The 17,637-nt window shown below is 33.7% G+C and overlaps 3 protein-coding genes across 3 annotated transcripts in view; 2 read left to right on the top strand and 1 right to left on the bottom strand.

The window, feature by feature from the left end:
- Nucleotides 1-461: 461 nt before the first annotated feature.
- HELRODRAFT_131926 (hypothetical protein) lies at nucleotides 462-2,814 on the top strand (the record flags this gene model as incomplete). Its single annotated transcript, XM_009021633.1, has 4 exons — nucleotides 462-648; nucleotides 875-1,129; nucleotides 1,822-1,905; nucleotides 2,156-2,814. Coding segments are annotated over 4 exons (1,185 nt in total), but the record flags the coding sequence as incomplete, so codon positions are not given.
- A 5,795-nt stretch (nucleotides 2,815-8,609) lies between these two features.
- On the bottom strand, nucleotides 8,610-10,022 carry HELRODRAFT_65652 (hypothetical protein; the record flags this gene model as incomplete). The annotated part of the gene is made up of 5 exons (XM_009021632.1): nucleotides 8,610-8,825; nucleotides 8,999-9,093; nucleotides 9,203-9,329; nucleotides 9,442-9,656; nucleotides 9,935-10,022. The coding sequence occupies 5 exons, from the start codon at nucleotides 10,020-10,022 to the stop codon at nucleotides 8,610-8,612; spliced, it is 741 nt and encodes a 246-aa protein (XP_009019880.1).
- Nucleotides 10,023-13,647: 3,625 nt separating this feature from the next.
- Nucleotides 13,648-17,637, top strand: part of HELRODRAFT_161743 (hypothetical protein) — a gene marked incomplete at both ends in the record, with an annotated part of 7,658 nt that continues 3,668 nt past the window's right edge. Inside the window, 4 exons of the mRNA XM_009021631.1 lie at nucleotides 13,648-13,708; nucleotides 14,404-14,485; nucleotides 15,178-15,254; nucleotides 16,086-16,141. Of these exons, the coding sequence (XP_009019879.1) occupies nucleotides 13,648-13,708; nucleotides 14,404-14,485; nucleotides 15,178-15,254; nucleotides 16,086-16,141 (276 nt within the window). The remainder of the gene's footprint in view (nucleotides 13,709-14,403; nucleotides 14,486-15,177; nucleotides 15,255-16,085; nucleotides 16,142-17,637) is intronic.

The raw sequence follows: 17,637 nt of genomic DNA, 5'->3' as shown, positions 1-17,637 counted from the left end.
GGATTGAAATAGTTACATGCTGTAAATTAACTCAAGTCTTTGTAAAGTATGTAAAAAAAATCGTCCCTCACAGGCGTGTATGTGTGGCTATTTTTTTATTTCATTTTCGTAAAATAAATTTAAATATTTTTTAAAAGTTTTAATGCTAGTTAATTTTAAATTTTAATTTTATTTTGAGGGGGCTTAATAATAGAATACGGTATCGAGTCTGTATATGGCATATTTAATTAGCGTTTAGGGGTTTTGTGCTAACTAACTTCAATCTGGATATTGCAGAATATGATTTTAATTTCAATATCTCTGTTTTGGTCATCATCGTCGTTATTTTGTCTATGGTTCTTGGTATATTTTTATGGTTTTCATCATTATTGATTTCGTCGCCAGCTTAGCTTTGTCGTCATCGTCAACCTCATTGCCATTACATTCACATCATCATCATCGACGTTACTACAATCATTGTCGCTACAATCACGTCATCATCATCACCAACATCGTCATCATCATCACTAACGCCGCACGACCTTCAGCATGGAGATATGATATACTCACTACTATCGATACTCGGCACTCACAACAAAGACGAAATGAGTAGGTCGCTACACGCCATGTCGCTCTCACCCGAAAGTTGTGTGGCCATGAGGCAGTCCGGTTAGCCACTCATGATGGTGATGATGAGGATGATGATGGTACCGATGTGAGATGACGTAATTTTTTATAACTTTTTCAAATTTTGATTGAAACTGCAATCTACAATTTCACTAGCACATTTTCTTCTTTGCACGCACGAACACTCCACGCGTAAACAAAACACACATGCACACACACACATACATACACACACACACACACTTTTACAATTCTTCACACGACAAAGGTTGCCTGCCCCTGTTAATCCACCTACTGCACAATAGCGAGCCAGACCCTAACCACTTCAACATAAGGTCAAGGTCGTCGGCCACCCTCCGTAACATCATCAACGTGCATTGCGAGGATCAAAGGGGCAGACAGGAGTCCAGGGTGCTGAGGTTGTTGGAACAGGTTCGCGACTATTGCGATCATCTGAAAGCCTCTGCTCTCTATAACGCATGCTCTTCGTCCGTCGTTTATGACGATGTTGCATATTTTCAAGGTTTTCCATTCTAACTTGTCCTTATTTTGTTATTTTAAATATCGAAAAATTTTATATCGTGTTTGCTTTATAAATATTCGTAAAGTTGTCTGATTGGTTTAAAAACTTGGTTGATTTATCAATAATTCAAATGTCCGTTTAAACGTCGTCTCTCCCATAGAATACTTATGTGGTGCTGATCAATTTTGATTGAATGCAATGTTTACATGAAAGGAAAAATAATATTTTTGGCAGGAAGGGAAATTATATAGCAACGATTATTACTACTGCTGCTATAATTACACCTGTTACCGCTACTACCACTGCTACAGTCGATACTACTACGACTACAACATTACTACTACGACTACTATATGTACCATATGTTTCTTATTTGTATCTTTTAATTCCGATTGTAGAATGTATTAATTTTACTGGTCATAGTCAGTAATAAGACGAAGTAATGGTACGAATTTCTTTTTTGCAAAATTCAAATGCACAACACAGAAGCTAATGTACATTCAAACGTTTCAAAACATGTTGACTCTGTATAGATTACATTCTGAATGGACTTTGCTCACTTTATTAACCTCAATTTATTTGACTGTTTTGCAGCTTGTAATAACAATAAGAACATAATAATATTAAATAATAACAACAACATAATGTAATTAATAATTATTATAATAAAAACACAGCAGGATATTTAACAGACATCCAACATCCGTTGGGTGCTGCAACAGTCCTGATGAAGTTAACATTCGACGAAGAACACAGGCACGCAATATGCACATTAGGTGACTTGTGAATTAAAACTGCTAGTCATTCATTCACTCATTCATTCATTCATTCATTCATACATTCATTCATATATTTATTACCGCATTATTTTCAATGTACGTCTGCTCTGCTCGCTCTATGTTATCGGAAACAACAAAAAATTATTTATGGTATGCGTGTTCTGCTTTGTTGCATGCTATATATATAGGAACTGTTAGTGAAAATTTATTTTATTTTTAAATAAATTAAAAAATATTTTTTTGAAAGGTGGCATCCAGGCATTGGCGGAGCTACTGCAGTTGCAGCAGGAGTTGTTCGGCCACACCTTGGACCCCGACAACCTGACAATGAGAAGATACACGTGCATGGCTCTCACTAATCTAACGTTCGGAGATGGAACTAACAAAGCTCTCCTCTGCTCCATGCCCGGTCCACTTCGAGCCCTGGTCATCCAGCTCGAAAGTCCCTGCGAAGATCTCTGCCAGGTGGCTGCCAGCGTTCTCAGAAATTTGTCATGGCACGCCGATACAGCCAGCAAAAAATATTTGAGAGCCGCTGGAGCCGTGGAAATGTTAACGAGGTCCATACTAATTATCAAAAAAGAGTCAACTCTTAAAAGCTTGTTGAGTGCACTTTGGAATTTCTCATCTCATTGTCCGGAGAACAAAGAGGATATTTGTGCCATCAGAGGAGCCTTGCAACTTCTTGTTTGGTCTTTGAATTTCAAGAGTCCGTCGAAAACACTGGCTGTCGTTGAGAACGGCGGAGGTGTGTTGAGGAATGTAAGCAGTCACGTAGCTACCAGAGCAGACTATCGAAGTATTCTGAGACAACACGGTTGTCTTCCGACTTTATTGAAACATCTACGATCTCCAAGCTTAACCGTCGTAAGTAACGCCTGTGGAACTTTGTGGAACTTATCAGCTCACTGTCTGGAAGATCAGAAAATTCTCTGCAATTTGGGTGCAGTTGGCATGTTGAAAAGTTTGGTACATTCGAAACACCGCATAATATCGATGGGTAGCACAGCCGCCTTGAGAAATTTAATGTCGTCGCCTGTCTTCAACGTTCACAACGATTCATCCCTTAGTCCCTTCTCTACGTTATCTTCCAATAAAATGCTACAGAACGACGCATGTTTTTCACCGGATGATATCGAACGCCCTGGTTTGCACGTTCGTAAGCAGAGGGCTTTTCAAAAGGAGTTAGAAAGTCGTTATTTTTCTGAAACTTGTGAAAATATGGACAGCCCTGTCGGAAGCCCCAGTGGAAATTCAAATTTTCTGGATTTTTGTAACAACACAACTGATGCAATCTCTTGCGTTTCATCATTAGCATTTACTAGAAAATCTAATGTTAGACCGAGTAACAAATACTCAATAAATATTCCTCCTACGAAACCACCCTCCTATCCAATTCATCTCAACGACGTTATATGCCTGTCAGATACTGAAGCTTCCAGATTGAATGCCGGCAAGATTAATAATTATGCTCTAAAAAATAACATGTCTTTGGAAAACGAAGGATTGGATAGCGTTTATATTGATTCTGAAAATTTTTACTCGCCTGGTATATTTTTGAGTTGCCACGAAAGCATCGCAACTGGCAACCAAGACAACGCAGCTGATTTCTACCATTCTCCATTTAACGTTCGTAATGATAAAAATTTTCAGTGCGCCAACAATTTTAGAGATATAACTGCAGATGCGTTAATTGTTCACCCTGCTTCTTACGGCGATTTGATGAAGAATAACGACTTCGCAAATATTGAAAATCTCGAAAATGATATGATTAAAGTAACTGTAGGGAACGAAGGCGAATTAATTAACGGTAAACAGGATGTTAACGATGCTCATTTTAGTAATCATTTACAACAAAAGTTCGAGTATAAAATTGATAGAAATAATTTGAACAACCAAAAATCAATCAACTACGATAAACACACGACCAATCAAGAAAATATAGGAAAGGATATTCAATCAAAATCTAGAATCCCGTGCTTGGCAGTTTCAAAAAAGATATTGATGAATCAAAAATCTCAAATACCGCAAATTAATTTGGAATCAGCCTCTAATTCATCTAATGAAATTTGCTCGAATTTGATAAATGCAGAAGTAAAAGAAAAACAGGAAAGAAACGCCTTTCGCAAGGTAGAAATTTTTGGCAAAGTGGAAGAAAAAAGCGAAAATTCGAAAAGGAGCGAAAATTCGAAAAGGAAAACAAAATCATTCTTGAAACAGCCGCTGGGTTACAGTCCCGTACATTTAAAAGAAACGAAATCTAGCATTAACAGTGATGTGACCACAGATTCTTTAAACTCCTACAAGTTGGCAGATGCAGAAAACGTTTTCTTTGATAGTACGCCAGACCAACTTAAGGCAAAAGAAGTTAGCAATTTGTCGAAAAGAAATGTTTTATTTGTATCAGAATCCGATAAAAACTCTTCGTCCGAATTATCAAACTCTCCGACAACTAAATTCTCCATGTCATTAGAACAAGAGCGAGCGTTGCAGGAAAACGCGAACTTAGTTCTCTCTGTTTTAGAAAGAACTTCGTTAACGGAAAGTAATCTCAGCAACGAGGTTCTGCTCTTGGAACACGAAACCATATCTCTCATTTCCAACGACGAACTCATTGATGAATTTTTATCAAGCAACGTTTGGGCTAATGAAGGTAATCTCGAAGAAAAATTTGTCAAGGCGCAACATGGAAATAACGATGTATCACTAGGTAATCACAAACGCACACCTGGCAGATTAGATTCTTTTTGCACGAATCAGAAAGAAGAAAAAGAATTGACTTTAGTTCCGAATAATGAAAATAATGAAAGTAAGATCTGTGAAAAAAATGAAGAGAAAAAGATGATTATAAACAAACCAAAAATTGTAAAGCCTAGTTCGACGAACAGTTTTCAAAGCAGAACCGAAGAAAGTAAGGATGTTACAAATCAGCCTAAAGTGATTAGAGGCAAAAGGAAGGCTCTTTATTCTAACAAGCCAAAAACTTCAGTTGAAAAATTGGAATCTCGTTCGCAAGCCATTTCATCCAAGTCTAATTCATCAATGCATTTCAAAAAAGATCTGCAAGATAAAACTAAATTATGTTTCGATACGGCAAAAAATGTAACGAAGACCAAACAATCCAGTGTAACGCACAGTAAAGCACTGTCCAGTAAAATTGATAAAACGTCCATCACAACAAAAAGTTCGTCGTCGTCATCTAGACCACAATCTGCGGTTATCAAAAACGCAAGTTTTCCTTCATCGACGATAGATGATAGTGCTAAACAGGCAAAATTAAAATCATACTCTCTGCCACCTAATCAAAAACCCCCGACGGCCAACGATATTAAACAGTTGAATGGCAAAGGTTTAAAAGCTAAACCAACGTTAAACAAACAAGATACTTTCATCAAGCCACCTAAATCAAACTCCTGCGATACGAATAAAATTACGCTGAATTCCTCAAAAGAAACAGATTCGAAAGATGAAAAACTTACAAGTGCGAAACGAACATTAGCAACTGCAACTTCAAAACACGCTCAACCAAGAGGCTATAAAAAAACATCTTTAAAGAGTTCCTCGCCTCATTCATCGCTGTCATCAACTGAAAGGTTGTCGTCAGTTCTATCTTCTTCCAACTTGCTCAAGAATCCTATCGTCACTAAATCAGGCTCCAATTACTCTGTCACCAGTAACAAAAGCGTTAACAGCATGCCCACAAAAATGCTACCCAAAACTGTAAGTGCTTCAGCAGCAGCTAAACAAAGCGCTGCAAAGCAAACAGTTGCGGCTAAAGAAATTACTGGTGAAAACAAATCAACAACGACTTGTAAGTTAGTTAAGAGTTCAACGTACGACAAACTAGAAGAATATTTCGATGGCGATGATGTGAAGAGAAATACAGCAACAGACAATGCACCCTCAAAGATTCTCAGCTCAGCAGAAAAAACTCAAAACCAGGGAAACAAAAAAGCCGCGCGAAATAACTTAAGTTTGAACGTTGAAAAGAAAAAGGAAGCCACCAAAAAACTTTCTCTATCAACCAAGAGACAAACATCAAATGAAAGTGACGAGCGTGAGTGCAAGCATCAACCTCAAAACGAAATTGTCATCCTTGATCCTACTTTAGATAAAGGCAAGAACATTTTTGTATCGCCAATCAAATCAAAATTGTTCACTCACGCGAGCTCTAAAGATGACAAAGCTGACACCGGCGTAAAAAATTCTTCAAAAATTCCAGCAAGTAACACAACGGACGAAGACAAAATAAAACATAAATCTCACAAAGGCTTCCCGTTTTGGAAGAAACATTCAAATAAAACAAGCAACCAACATGATGTGGGATGCGAAATAATAAACAAGGAGCCACTGAAAACCTCGAGTTCAGATTCAACAGCTCAAGTTAAGAAACCGCAAAAAAATAAAATATGTCCAAAGCCTGAATCTCCTATCAAAAGGAGAGTTTTTGGTTGGTTCAAGAAGAATGTCGAGACGCACACCTTGATTGCAGAGAAAAATCAGACTCTCGTCAACTCTAACAACACTCTTGCAACCGACGTTATCACAAACAACGCCATCGTAATTGACAACGACCTTTCTGTCGTAGACACGTTAATAAACAATTTAGACGTTGCAAATGGTAACAATAACATTCTCCCAGTAAGTTTAAACACCACACAAGTGATCGATGTTTCCGACAGTGTTGTCGATCACACCGGCCAAGCAGTCGATTCTTTTGTACATTCAACTCCTAAACTGACCAAAACCGAACTTCTACTAGCCAGACATAAGAAGTCGAGGTTGAACTCAGATTCCAGAAGTAGCATGGCTATGTCCATCGATAGTTTAAAAGTGAATTCCATCGATTCGTGTCAAAATACTGACCGATCTTATTCGGACAATCGGAGCGAGTTAACAGGCAGAGAATACGACGACGACAGCGTAAATTTCAGCGACAACAGTCACATCTTATGACGTTTAATCATCTTAGTGCTATTTTCGCTTAGTTATTTTCATATTATATTTTTCAGTTCTTTGTAAAATTTTTAAGCATTTGGTATTTAAAACGATTTTTTCATTCGTTCAATATGTTACATTGTTCATTTCATTTATCACATGTTATATGATTCCTCAGTTGTTATAGTTTACATTTTAAATCGTGTAAAGCTTATTTAATATTTCGTGCGTGATTCACTTCAGGCTATGAGATCCATTCATTGACAGACCAGGCCAGATGAAAACGTGTGAAAGATATTTGTAAACAATGTTGTCATATCTTATATACAATTAGTTTTTGATCATATACATACACACAGACCAACGCAACGCAACTAATTGCTTGTTAAACGACTCAGCTATTTACCTAAGTGCTTGTCGTTAATCCGTTCATTTTTGCTATTCACGTTAGAATGATTGCTTGCACCGAACTCGTCTAGGTAATTTAAAACAAGCCTTTATTTGCTAATCGTCGCCGTGTAGTTCTGTTAAGAATGTTGAATATTTTGTATGTCTTCATAGACATTGCTTGCAAATACTCGCGTAGGTACTTCTATATGGCGCCGTCAATGTCTGATTTTGAAGTTTTTTAATATTTTTTTTTTCAAACCTGAATGCAAAAAAGATCTTTTTCAAACAAATGACGATATTGACCTTTATTTATTTACACGTTTGTATTTTAAATTGTCATGTTTTAGATTTCTCTATTCCTCCTAGTCTCTTACGTAAACGCTTCAAATTTCATTGTCGAATTTCATGTCATAAAATTTTCGCTTTTGTGTTGTCCGTCTATGTATACTACGCACAAACACACACACACATATATACACGCACAAACACACACATATACACGCACAATTGTCTTTTCATCATTCTTTTGTACATTTTGATGACTACGGAACCATCGTCCGCTTTAGCATTTATTCTGTTTACACAAGTTCATTCAGTTGATTGATTTACATTATGATCACCAAAATATGGTCGAACGAAAACTGTGTTGTTATAACTTTTATTGTTAACGTTATTATTGTTATTACATTTATTAATTTTATAATTTAAACCGTTTTAAACATGTAAGGTCTCAATTTATTAAAGATTTTTTAAAAAAAGGTTAAAAAACATTATTTTAAAACGGTATTGATTGATCTTATCAACTAACGGACGACTTGTTTATAACTAACAAGCGTTTTTCGTTATTCACTACAAACATTATTACCAGATTCGCATCTGATTTTAACGGAAAATAATTTCTGAATAGAAAAAAATGGTTTATTAAAAGATTAATTTTTGTTGTTCGTTTCCTGTTAAAAATTTATAACCGGCAAGATTTAGCTTGATAATGCTTCAATTTTTTATTTAAAAATAAACAAAACGAAATAATATTTTCGACACTTATATGTAAGTCATTCCAAGGATTAATAAATAAATTACTCTTACTCTCTCTCTCTCACACACACACAATATATCAATATTCAAATTTTCTTCATTTAACATCATCTTCATTCAACAGCACACTATTCAGCATTACCATTTTACCATCCATCTGTTTGACCATATCATCTGTCATGTAATTTCTGTAGTCTCCTATTATACCTTTAATTCAAAATATTAAAAAAAAACAATTAAAACAATTAGTTAATTAATTAAAATTGATTAATTGATTAAAAAAAGAATAATTTTAATAATAATTATACAAATATTGCCAAATATAAGGTCGCAACAAGTTAAAAAATGAAGAAAAAATTCCTAACTAAACCTTTTCTCATAAAATTCGCTTCCTTCTTGTTCCTTATTCCCAAATCATCCCACCAGGAATAATTGACGGATGGATTGTCTTTCATCTTTTCGAATTTTGTCTCCTTAGCTATCTCATTGATTTGTTGATCTGTCAGCACTGTTCCTAAGAAATCGGCAATTCTCTTTATAACTTTCGGTGAATTCTTGAGATAAAAAATATGTAATAATGGCAAATATGGGTTAGATTTGCATACGAGACCTTCACAAATTAGTAAATGTAAACTAGATTTAGTAACTAAAATGAGTTGTATAAAGATATTTAATTGGAATCATGAATTTTTTTTGTCCAAAAAATGAAATAAAAAGCTAAAGGTACCGAGTGCAGATCTTCATATGTGATGAAAAGTATGTTGGGATCATTTCTATGCTCCCAAAATGATGTCACATGATCAATCCAGGGCCCATATGCAACTTTTAGAGAAAAAAAATTAAATTATAAGAATTGGTTAAACAACCTTTGAAAATATTTAAAAAATTTAAATAAGTGATTGACACATTGAAAAATTACAAACAAAGCCACCTGTTCCCTCAAGAAAATTTTGAAAAAAATTCTGAAAAGAGCCGCTGTAGTTGAGGAATGATATCATCTTCAGAAAGTTGTAGTAGGAGACACAAACATCCTTAGGCTGCCTGGCTATGTAGATCACCTTTGTTTAAAATATTCCATTTTAACATAGTATCTCAAAAATAGAGATTGACATTTTAGTATTTCAAATTTGAAAAAAAAAATTTTCATTGCAGCATTAACCCAACATTAACCTTCCCAACGTTGTTGGAAACTGATTGAGGCATGAACCAGTAGGGCAGATGACTTTTGAGTAACCTTGGTGAAGGTCGATCTTTTAATGACTTCAAACCAGGGTAAGGATATTCAATGTATGGAAATCTATCCTCGATATTTGAGTGTCGATCTGTTGAGATGGTTGATTGGAGGGCTAATATTTGGGTCACTATTTCCTGCACCCATGTTGTACCTACACTGAGAAGGTTCAGTAGTTATAACTGTTAATTAAAAAAAAAAAATTTTAAATTAGGTCCAAACTATATTCATAAAGCTAAATTGGGATAACAACTGAAATTTTCTATTTGTGATCTTCTGATTTAGTTGTTGATAGGAGAGCCATTGATATCAGAAATTAAAATTATCAAAGAACTCAATCATTTTTAGTTTAATCAATTGCAATTTAAAAAAAAAAAGACGAATAAATTTAATATAAATTACATATTTCAGCTAAATAAAATTATCAAAAACCTGATTTGGGAAAACTGACGACTAAAATGTCGTCGTTTTTCATCTGAAAGCGTCCAATGGCATCCAACAACTCCAAGTTTGCAAACATGTACTCTGGCAGCCAAGTACCATCTACCTGAATCAGATGGCCGGTTCTTGCAATGTTCACATCTCTGTGCACTTTCGGTTTTTCAAAATTTGAATTCTCAAAATTTGTGAGGACATCTTTGGGGGAAAATCTGTCCAATGCATAGGTTAGCACTAGCACTGAACCTACTCCTAACACAAGAACTTTGGAGTCACACTTAAATAAATTTAAATTTGATAGTTTATAGGAATAATTTACAAATCGCTTGACGATTGCTTTAAAATAACTTCTAATAAACATTTTAAATAATTAAAGATTTAGTAAGAAATAATAAAACAGGAAAAATGCCAGAAAAAAATTACACACTTAAGTTTACTTTTAAAACTGAAAAAAACTATAAAAGATTTAAAAGTAAATTTGATATAAACTGGAACCAAATGTAGTCATATACGCATATAATTAGAATAAATATAACGGCCTTCGCTCATTTTTGACGGTCGAACAAGGAGCTTACATCCGGAGGAAAATTGGAGAGCGATTTTTTATCGCCCAAGTCAAAAGTTACGATCGTATAGTTACTAATTTCGGAAAATTGCTTTTATTTAAAATTTCAAAATGTTTTAAAAGGTACTAGATGCTGTTTTAGGATAGATATTGCTGTATGACGGTTAAGTATCTTTTTGCATTTTAAATAAAAAAAATTTTTTGTGAACCACCAACAACACTTAACTCATTAATTGTAACAACACTAAACGACGACTAATTAGTAATTAAATTACTAAACTCTAATAATTAAGCTAAAACTAAACTCTACTGATTCTAATTACTAATTGAAATAAATAACAGATAACACTAACGAACATTAACAGATTAGACTACTAGAAACTACCAACCACTACTGACTACACTACTACAGTTAACGACTAACAGCACTTGTTCCTAAGATCCAAAATTCTATTGCTTGATTGGTTTTAAAATTTTTATTTACAATGCTTAGGTCTGAGAATAAAAAATATACTAAATTAAATAAATAAATTTTAATTTATTATATTTTATGCACTTAAAATGTTGTGTTATTAATTATTATCATTAATTTATTAAATGCTGTGCATACATATGGCAAGTAAATAAAATAATTAAGCACAATCAAATTAATTTATATAGGCATGAGTATAATTTGGATAATAATAATTAAAAATATCGGTATCATTGAAAATGGATAAAGTCATAAATTGCTAAAAATAATAGTTCCAGTAAGATTTTGCCTTACACCTACATCTTTTTTCATTCTTATATTATAATAAATGTTTGTTATAAAATATATCAAGGATTGATTTCTCAATCCATGACTAGATTGAATGTCATGATCCTACAGTTCCAGAGGATCCCCATCACCATTAGTCAATAAGGTTTGTAGAAATCACCCCAGGCTAACCATCAATGTTTTGTAGCCACCTTTTAATGTAGTGTTAATAAAATGACATTGAGAATAGTTATTTAAAACAATCTTATTAAAATTATTGAACACGTATGACAAGATTACTTTCTTAATGTCCTAGTGTGAGGAAGATGTAAGCCATTTGTCCAAAGATAATCATATACCTTATGCCCATACAAATGCAGTGTCAACGCGAATGATTTTTGATCAGAGTCATATGTTCTAATTTTTTTAAACTTTTCCAGAAATTTTTCTGTTCATTTATTTGTTACATTAAATACTTGATGTGTATTTCATATAAAAACTTGATTATGCCAATTTAGTTAACTTGTTAAGCATTAATATAAAATTGACTCTACTTGTAATGGTGATTGGTATGATGATGATGATCCCAGTCCTAAGCAGGGTTTATTATTCACAATGTCATTATGCCCTTTCTAAGTTTTAATAAAATACATGGAATATTGGTGAATGCATTTTATATTTTTTGTATAGATAAGAATGTTGCAATGTACAATGATGATGTGAATTGCTTCCTTGTGTAACTGATGACATATAAATATAACTAACTTGAAAACATGGGAATGCTTTCTTCAGCATTACCTTCCTTTCTCCATCATAACCCTTATAATCTTTATTACAGAAATGGTCACTGCATATTCTTGCATTTTTTGATGGAAGCTATTTGAAATCATTTATTTCCTGTCTGATGCACTTAATCCAATCGTTTTGCATTTTTACATTTTGAAAAAATCTGAAATTTTATAAACTGTTACAGAAACTTGTGCATTTCTTAAGTATTGCTTTCAATAATAAAATGGTAATCCATGATAGCATTATAAATTATAATAGTCTATAAAATAAAATATATGTAATTGTAAAACAAAATAGTTCTATTCAATGAGTATAGGGATATTGTTACATTTATTTTAGTGTGAAGTTAATTTGAAAATAAACCTGTGAAAAGATGCATCAGAAATTTTCTCATTTCTATTTATTATTAATGCAATTTTTAATGCAACAGGTAGGCATGTTTGTGTATAGCTACGAAAATGAAAATTTACTTAAAAACTAAATTATTGTATCTGACACGAAAATTAGTACAGAAACAAAAACAAGAATAAATGACAATATAAAAATTTAAACATTGATTGAAAGAGTTTATTCTAATTATATTGGTATGGGCAATTCGTTGCGAAATCGTTGGAGGAAATGGTGTCAACAGTAGTTATTTTACTGCATGGTAGTTAATCAGCCGGTATGAAGGTTATATTCAATTCCTATCAAATAAATTTGACAAAATATCATACACAGGCAGAACTAAATAAAGAAATAGATAGATATATATACACGTAGTTATAATACATTTATAATGTTGTATTTACACATTCAAATTGTACAATTGTGTAATGGTGTAGTCTCAAATTATTGTGAATTTTCTCAGAAAATTGTAAACGTTTTACTACACTATATATACTAGTTATTTTTATCAACAATTTAAAAATTTCATCAATAATTAAAAAAAATTTCAAATTGATTTCATTGTGATATCGATAATGACTTTTGTAACATGACTGATTAAAAAGCATCAAAGAAAGTTAAAATAGGATGGAAAATTTGTTTGTAGGTGGTTTGAATGTTTGTAGGTGGTATTTTTTTAATTTTAGGTGGGTTCTTTAACGGTTGCTCATACATACATACATACATCATGTTTGTTTGTGTGGTAGTATTTTATGTTCTGTTTTACTCCTTTTTCTCTTTTTTCATGAGTCTTGAGTTAAGTTAATGAAGCATAGGTAGGTGAGGTAAAAATTAATTTATCATATAGGTAGGCTAGGGCATAAGGTAATTTAGTTACATAGGTAGGTTAGGGACTCCTATTCTTTTACTCTACTTGATGGTGTGATTTTTGTTTTGTGTTTTGTTTCACATCATACATTCAGCAGGTACGCGGTGGTTCCTGGTTTTAGTGGGATTTTTATTGATTGAATGTGGTAGTATGCATGGTTATATAGAGTTATATAGAGCATAAATCCTATATAGATACCTTTCTTTGCTCTTCTTTTCTCTTTTCTTTGCCGACCGGTCGGTTTCTTTGCGGTTATTTTCATTTAAATTGAATAAATAAGATTTTACCATTCATTTAGGTTTTTCAGGTTCATTTACCCAGGTTGAAGCTTCCAGAGGAGTTCATTGTGGACGATCAGAATGGTTGTGATATCACGCTACGTTCGTTCATTCGGTGGCAAAAAATGCATGCCCTGCTGGGGTACGTTTTACGGTTTCTTTGCGGTTCTTTTTTTGCCAGTTGGCTGGCTTTTCCGGCGGAATTCACCGCGGCTCGTTTTTCTATTTTCATTTAAATTAGTCAAATAAATAAGATTTTTCCATTTCATCCATTTTATTCAGGTTGAAGCTTCCAAAGGAATTCATCGTGGAAGATGTCAGGCTACGTTCGTTCATTCAGTGGCAAAGATACGCCTGGCTGGGATACGTTTAATTCTTTTTTCTCTGTTTTTCTCTGTAATTTAATATTAAGTAAGAATGCTCACACGCACACGCACATACACACAATTACATTAAGTAGCTATATAGGTAGGTTAGATAGGCATAATTTTAATTGTAGGTAGGATAGATAGGAAGCATCCAACACTAATGTTGTTGGATAGGTAGGCAGCGTAAGTTTATCTCTTCTATTTTTTCTCGCACCCACATTACACGCATCAGCGTATTATACACACACACACACAAATACATACATAAACACATATTAGTATTTGAGCGTTATTTTATTTTCATTACACATTCTAATTTATTATTACTAAGGTTGAGAGTAATTTAATTTCATAGGTAGTTAAAAGCAATAATTTAATTCTAGGAACAATCTTGTAATTTAAATTAAATAAACGCTGTAAGTGTATCGAGAGGTATGTTAGTTATTAAGTTTTACATTATTATTATTAGGTTGGAGCCCAAGGCATTACGTAGGTGGTGGGGTGGGTGCCGAAAGGCCAATGAATTGGGCTCTTGAGTTTTGTAATTTTAGGTAAGCTAGGGCCATAATGTAATGAATAGGTAAGTTAAGGCTACGTTGTAACACACACTCATTAATAGATTTAGGGTTTAAGTTTTATATTATTACTAAGTTGGAGCCCAAGGCATTACGTAGGTGGTGGGGTGGGTGCCGATTGGCAAATGAATTGGGCTCTTGAGTTTTTTTGTAATTTTAGGTAAACTAGGGCTTAATTGTAATGAATAGGTAAGTTGAGGGTACGATAGCCGATAGACTCTGAATTTCGAAGTCTGTTGTCAGAGGTAAGCCTTGGTGGCCAGTGGTGTACCGGCAATGGTTTACTATCCGGACGGCAATGGTTTACTATCTGCACGGTAATGATTTACCATGCGGCACGGCCATAGTCTACTACCCGCACGGCTTCCGGACGGCAAATGGTTTACTATCCGCACGGCAATAGTCTACTATCCGCACGGCAATGGTTTTCTATCCGGTGCCCTGGCTGTCGGTGAACCTCTGTGCAAGGAGGAAGAATGAAGGGGGACTTTCGACTATCGTACCATTAACAATTTAATATAGATTAGTTAAGGTAATTGAATAGGTAGATAGGATTATTTTTATTAAGCAATTTGAGATGCAGGCACCGCTAAGCTTTCTGATGAGAATCTACTCTTTCTCTATCTTTCTCCATCAACACGGGCTGTGTTTCAACAACAACCTCGAAGAGGACTGGCAGCAGTTTTGGAGAACAACGTAGGAACCGGACCGCATTCAACATTCTGCCTTTGTCGAATGGACGACGGTAAGTTTTTTTTACATTTTACTTTATTATTTTAAAATTTTATTTATTTGACATTATTTTCATTTTATAACTTAATTTTTTTTGCTTCTAAGATTCTAACATTCATTTACTACTACGCAAATAAAAAAATTTTGTTTACAGAATGATGAGAGGTGGGCAGTGGTGGGAGTCAGCACGTTTTAGATGGGTGTCTCATGATGATTTACATATGATGATGGTGGTGTAGGAAGAATCAGCTCGTTGGCTGTTCGACTGACACTCTGAAGTTCGGATGGTATTTTGTGTGCCGACCAAATGGTGGTGGTCGGTGCAATGGAAAGTACAGTAACGACGATTTTTGAAGTAAGGTTTAATTTCGTTTTTTATTTTTCTCATTCGTTCATTTTATCACTCAACCTTTTAAATTATTCTTGTATTAATTGATTCGTTAATTCATTCTATTCATTAATTGAATCATTGATTTATTAATTAATTCATTCATTCACTCATTCATTCAACCAATTATTCAATCATTCAGTTAAATATTTATTCGTTCGTTCCTTTGTTTCTTGATTTACTACTTCGCTAATTAATAAAAACTTGTCTACAGAATGATGAGAGGTGGGCTGTGGTGGGCGTCAGCACGTTTCAGATGGTGGTCTCATGATGGTCGTTCCAATGACAAATCGAAGATAATGTTAAAGGTAAATTTGTTTTTGTCTCATTGTACCTTTGAAAGTACTCGAATTTGAACAAATATTGAACGTTATCTCAAAAAGATAAGTTGCCTATTTTTTCCAATTGCTTGTTTTTTATTTTAGTGAATTAATTTTTTTTCAATTTATTTTTCAGTATCCGGTCAAATTCATTCCATCGATGCGTGTCAGATGATGGTCGGTGCAATGGAGGTTCGTTGGTAGTGAGTGAAGTTTCTGGAGAGTGCGCGCCCGCACATTTACATACACACACATCAATACAACACATACATACACAACAACCATTCATTCGGTGTCGTTGTTGCTATGTTTCTCTTCAACTTTATATTTTCTTTACCGTGAACCGGGCTTTAATTTAATTCAGGGACTGAGATGAGTTAAACAATTGTAGGTAGGCTAGGGCTTAACATTAGTTAACAAGCTTCAAGTAAAATAAAAACGCTAAAATATGTTAAATAAAATACTTGAAACATCTAAAACGAGAAATACAAATTTGTAGGTAAGTGAGTTGAGTCAATGTTTATAAGTAAGCTAGGGCCCTGAGAGTAATTTTATTATAGGTAGGTGACTGACTTATTCTTGCGACTTCTTACTAGTTTTGTGTGATGTGTTTGTTTTCGCTTCACAACACCACAACAACAAAACAAACTACATTTCATTCTCGTCGTCGCCTTAAATTGTACCTTTTTGAACAATCTTTTTAATAATGTCTATTTATTTATTCATTAAATGTTGACTGGTTTCTAGTTTTTTTAAATTGGTTATATAATTTTTGGATATTTCTTGATTTACTTTGTATATATGCATGTATAAATTATTTCTGTTTAGTATGTTGATTTAGTCATTATGATATGTTGTGAACTGTTCTTACTAAATGTTCATGTTACGTGGTTTATTATCCTTCGAGAACTTCTGAGGAGTGTGTATGATAATAATAATAATGGATAATAATTATTTTTATCGGTCGATATTTTGTTATATTTGTTTATTTAAAATACGAATTTTAAATAAAATTGACATTTTAAAATTTTAATTAACCGTCACTTTTCATTTTTGAATGAATTCAAATAAAAGCAACTACTGTGTTTTTCTTTCTTTAGTAAAATCTCGAAATTGTTTGTAGGTCTGTACGGTTAACTGTTTGTTCGAGTTTTTTTATTTATTTTTGTTTTTATTTTTGTTTATTTGGTTCATTCAATTTAGTTGATTGATTGATCGGTTGATTGATCGGTTGGTTGATTGATTGACTGACTGACTGGCTGGCTGGCTGGCTGGCTGACTGACCGACCGACCGACTGATTGTTTGATTGATTTATCTCAGTATTGTATACATGAGAAAAAATCCGATTAAGCCAACCTACGGCTTCAGAAAGCCACTGTTTTTCACCTGACAAAAGCAATTTCTATATTTATACTGACAAAAATAATTGTGATATGAATATATTGATTTATTTAAAGCATTATATGTACAAAAAAGTGCTAGCGTAAGAGTTCTATGAAACTGCCACTGCTGTAAGCCAACGTATGATTTCAGCAGCCAGTTTCTTATGAGCACCAGCAGAATGTAAAATATTATTGAATATAATGAAGATAGTTGTTCAAATAACAATTTTGATTTATTTAGGCCGTTTATTTCATAAGCAAACCAATTTTAACATGATCGAATAGTGTAAAAAAAAAAGGGTGAC

Source organism: Helobdella robusta (genome assembly GCF_000326865.2).
Source record: "Helobdella robusta unplaced genomic scaffold HELROscaffold_3, whole genome shotgun sequence".
Lineage (NCBI taxonomy): Eukaryota > Metazoa > Annelida > Clitellata > Rhynchobdellida > Glossiphoniidae > Helobdella > Helobdella robusta.
This window is presented reverse-complemented; position numbering and strand designations above follow the sequence as displayed.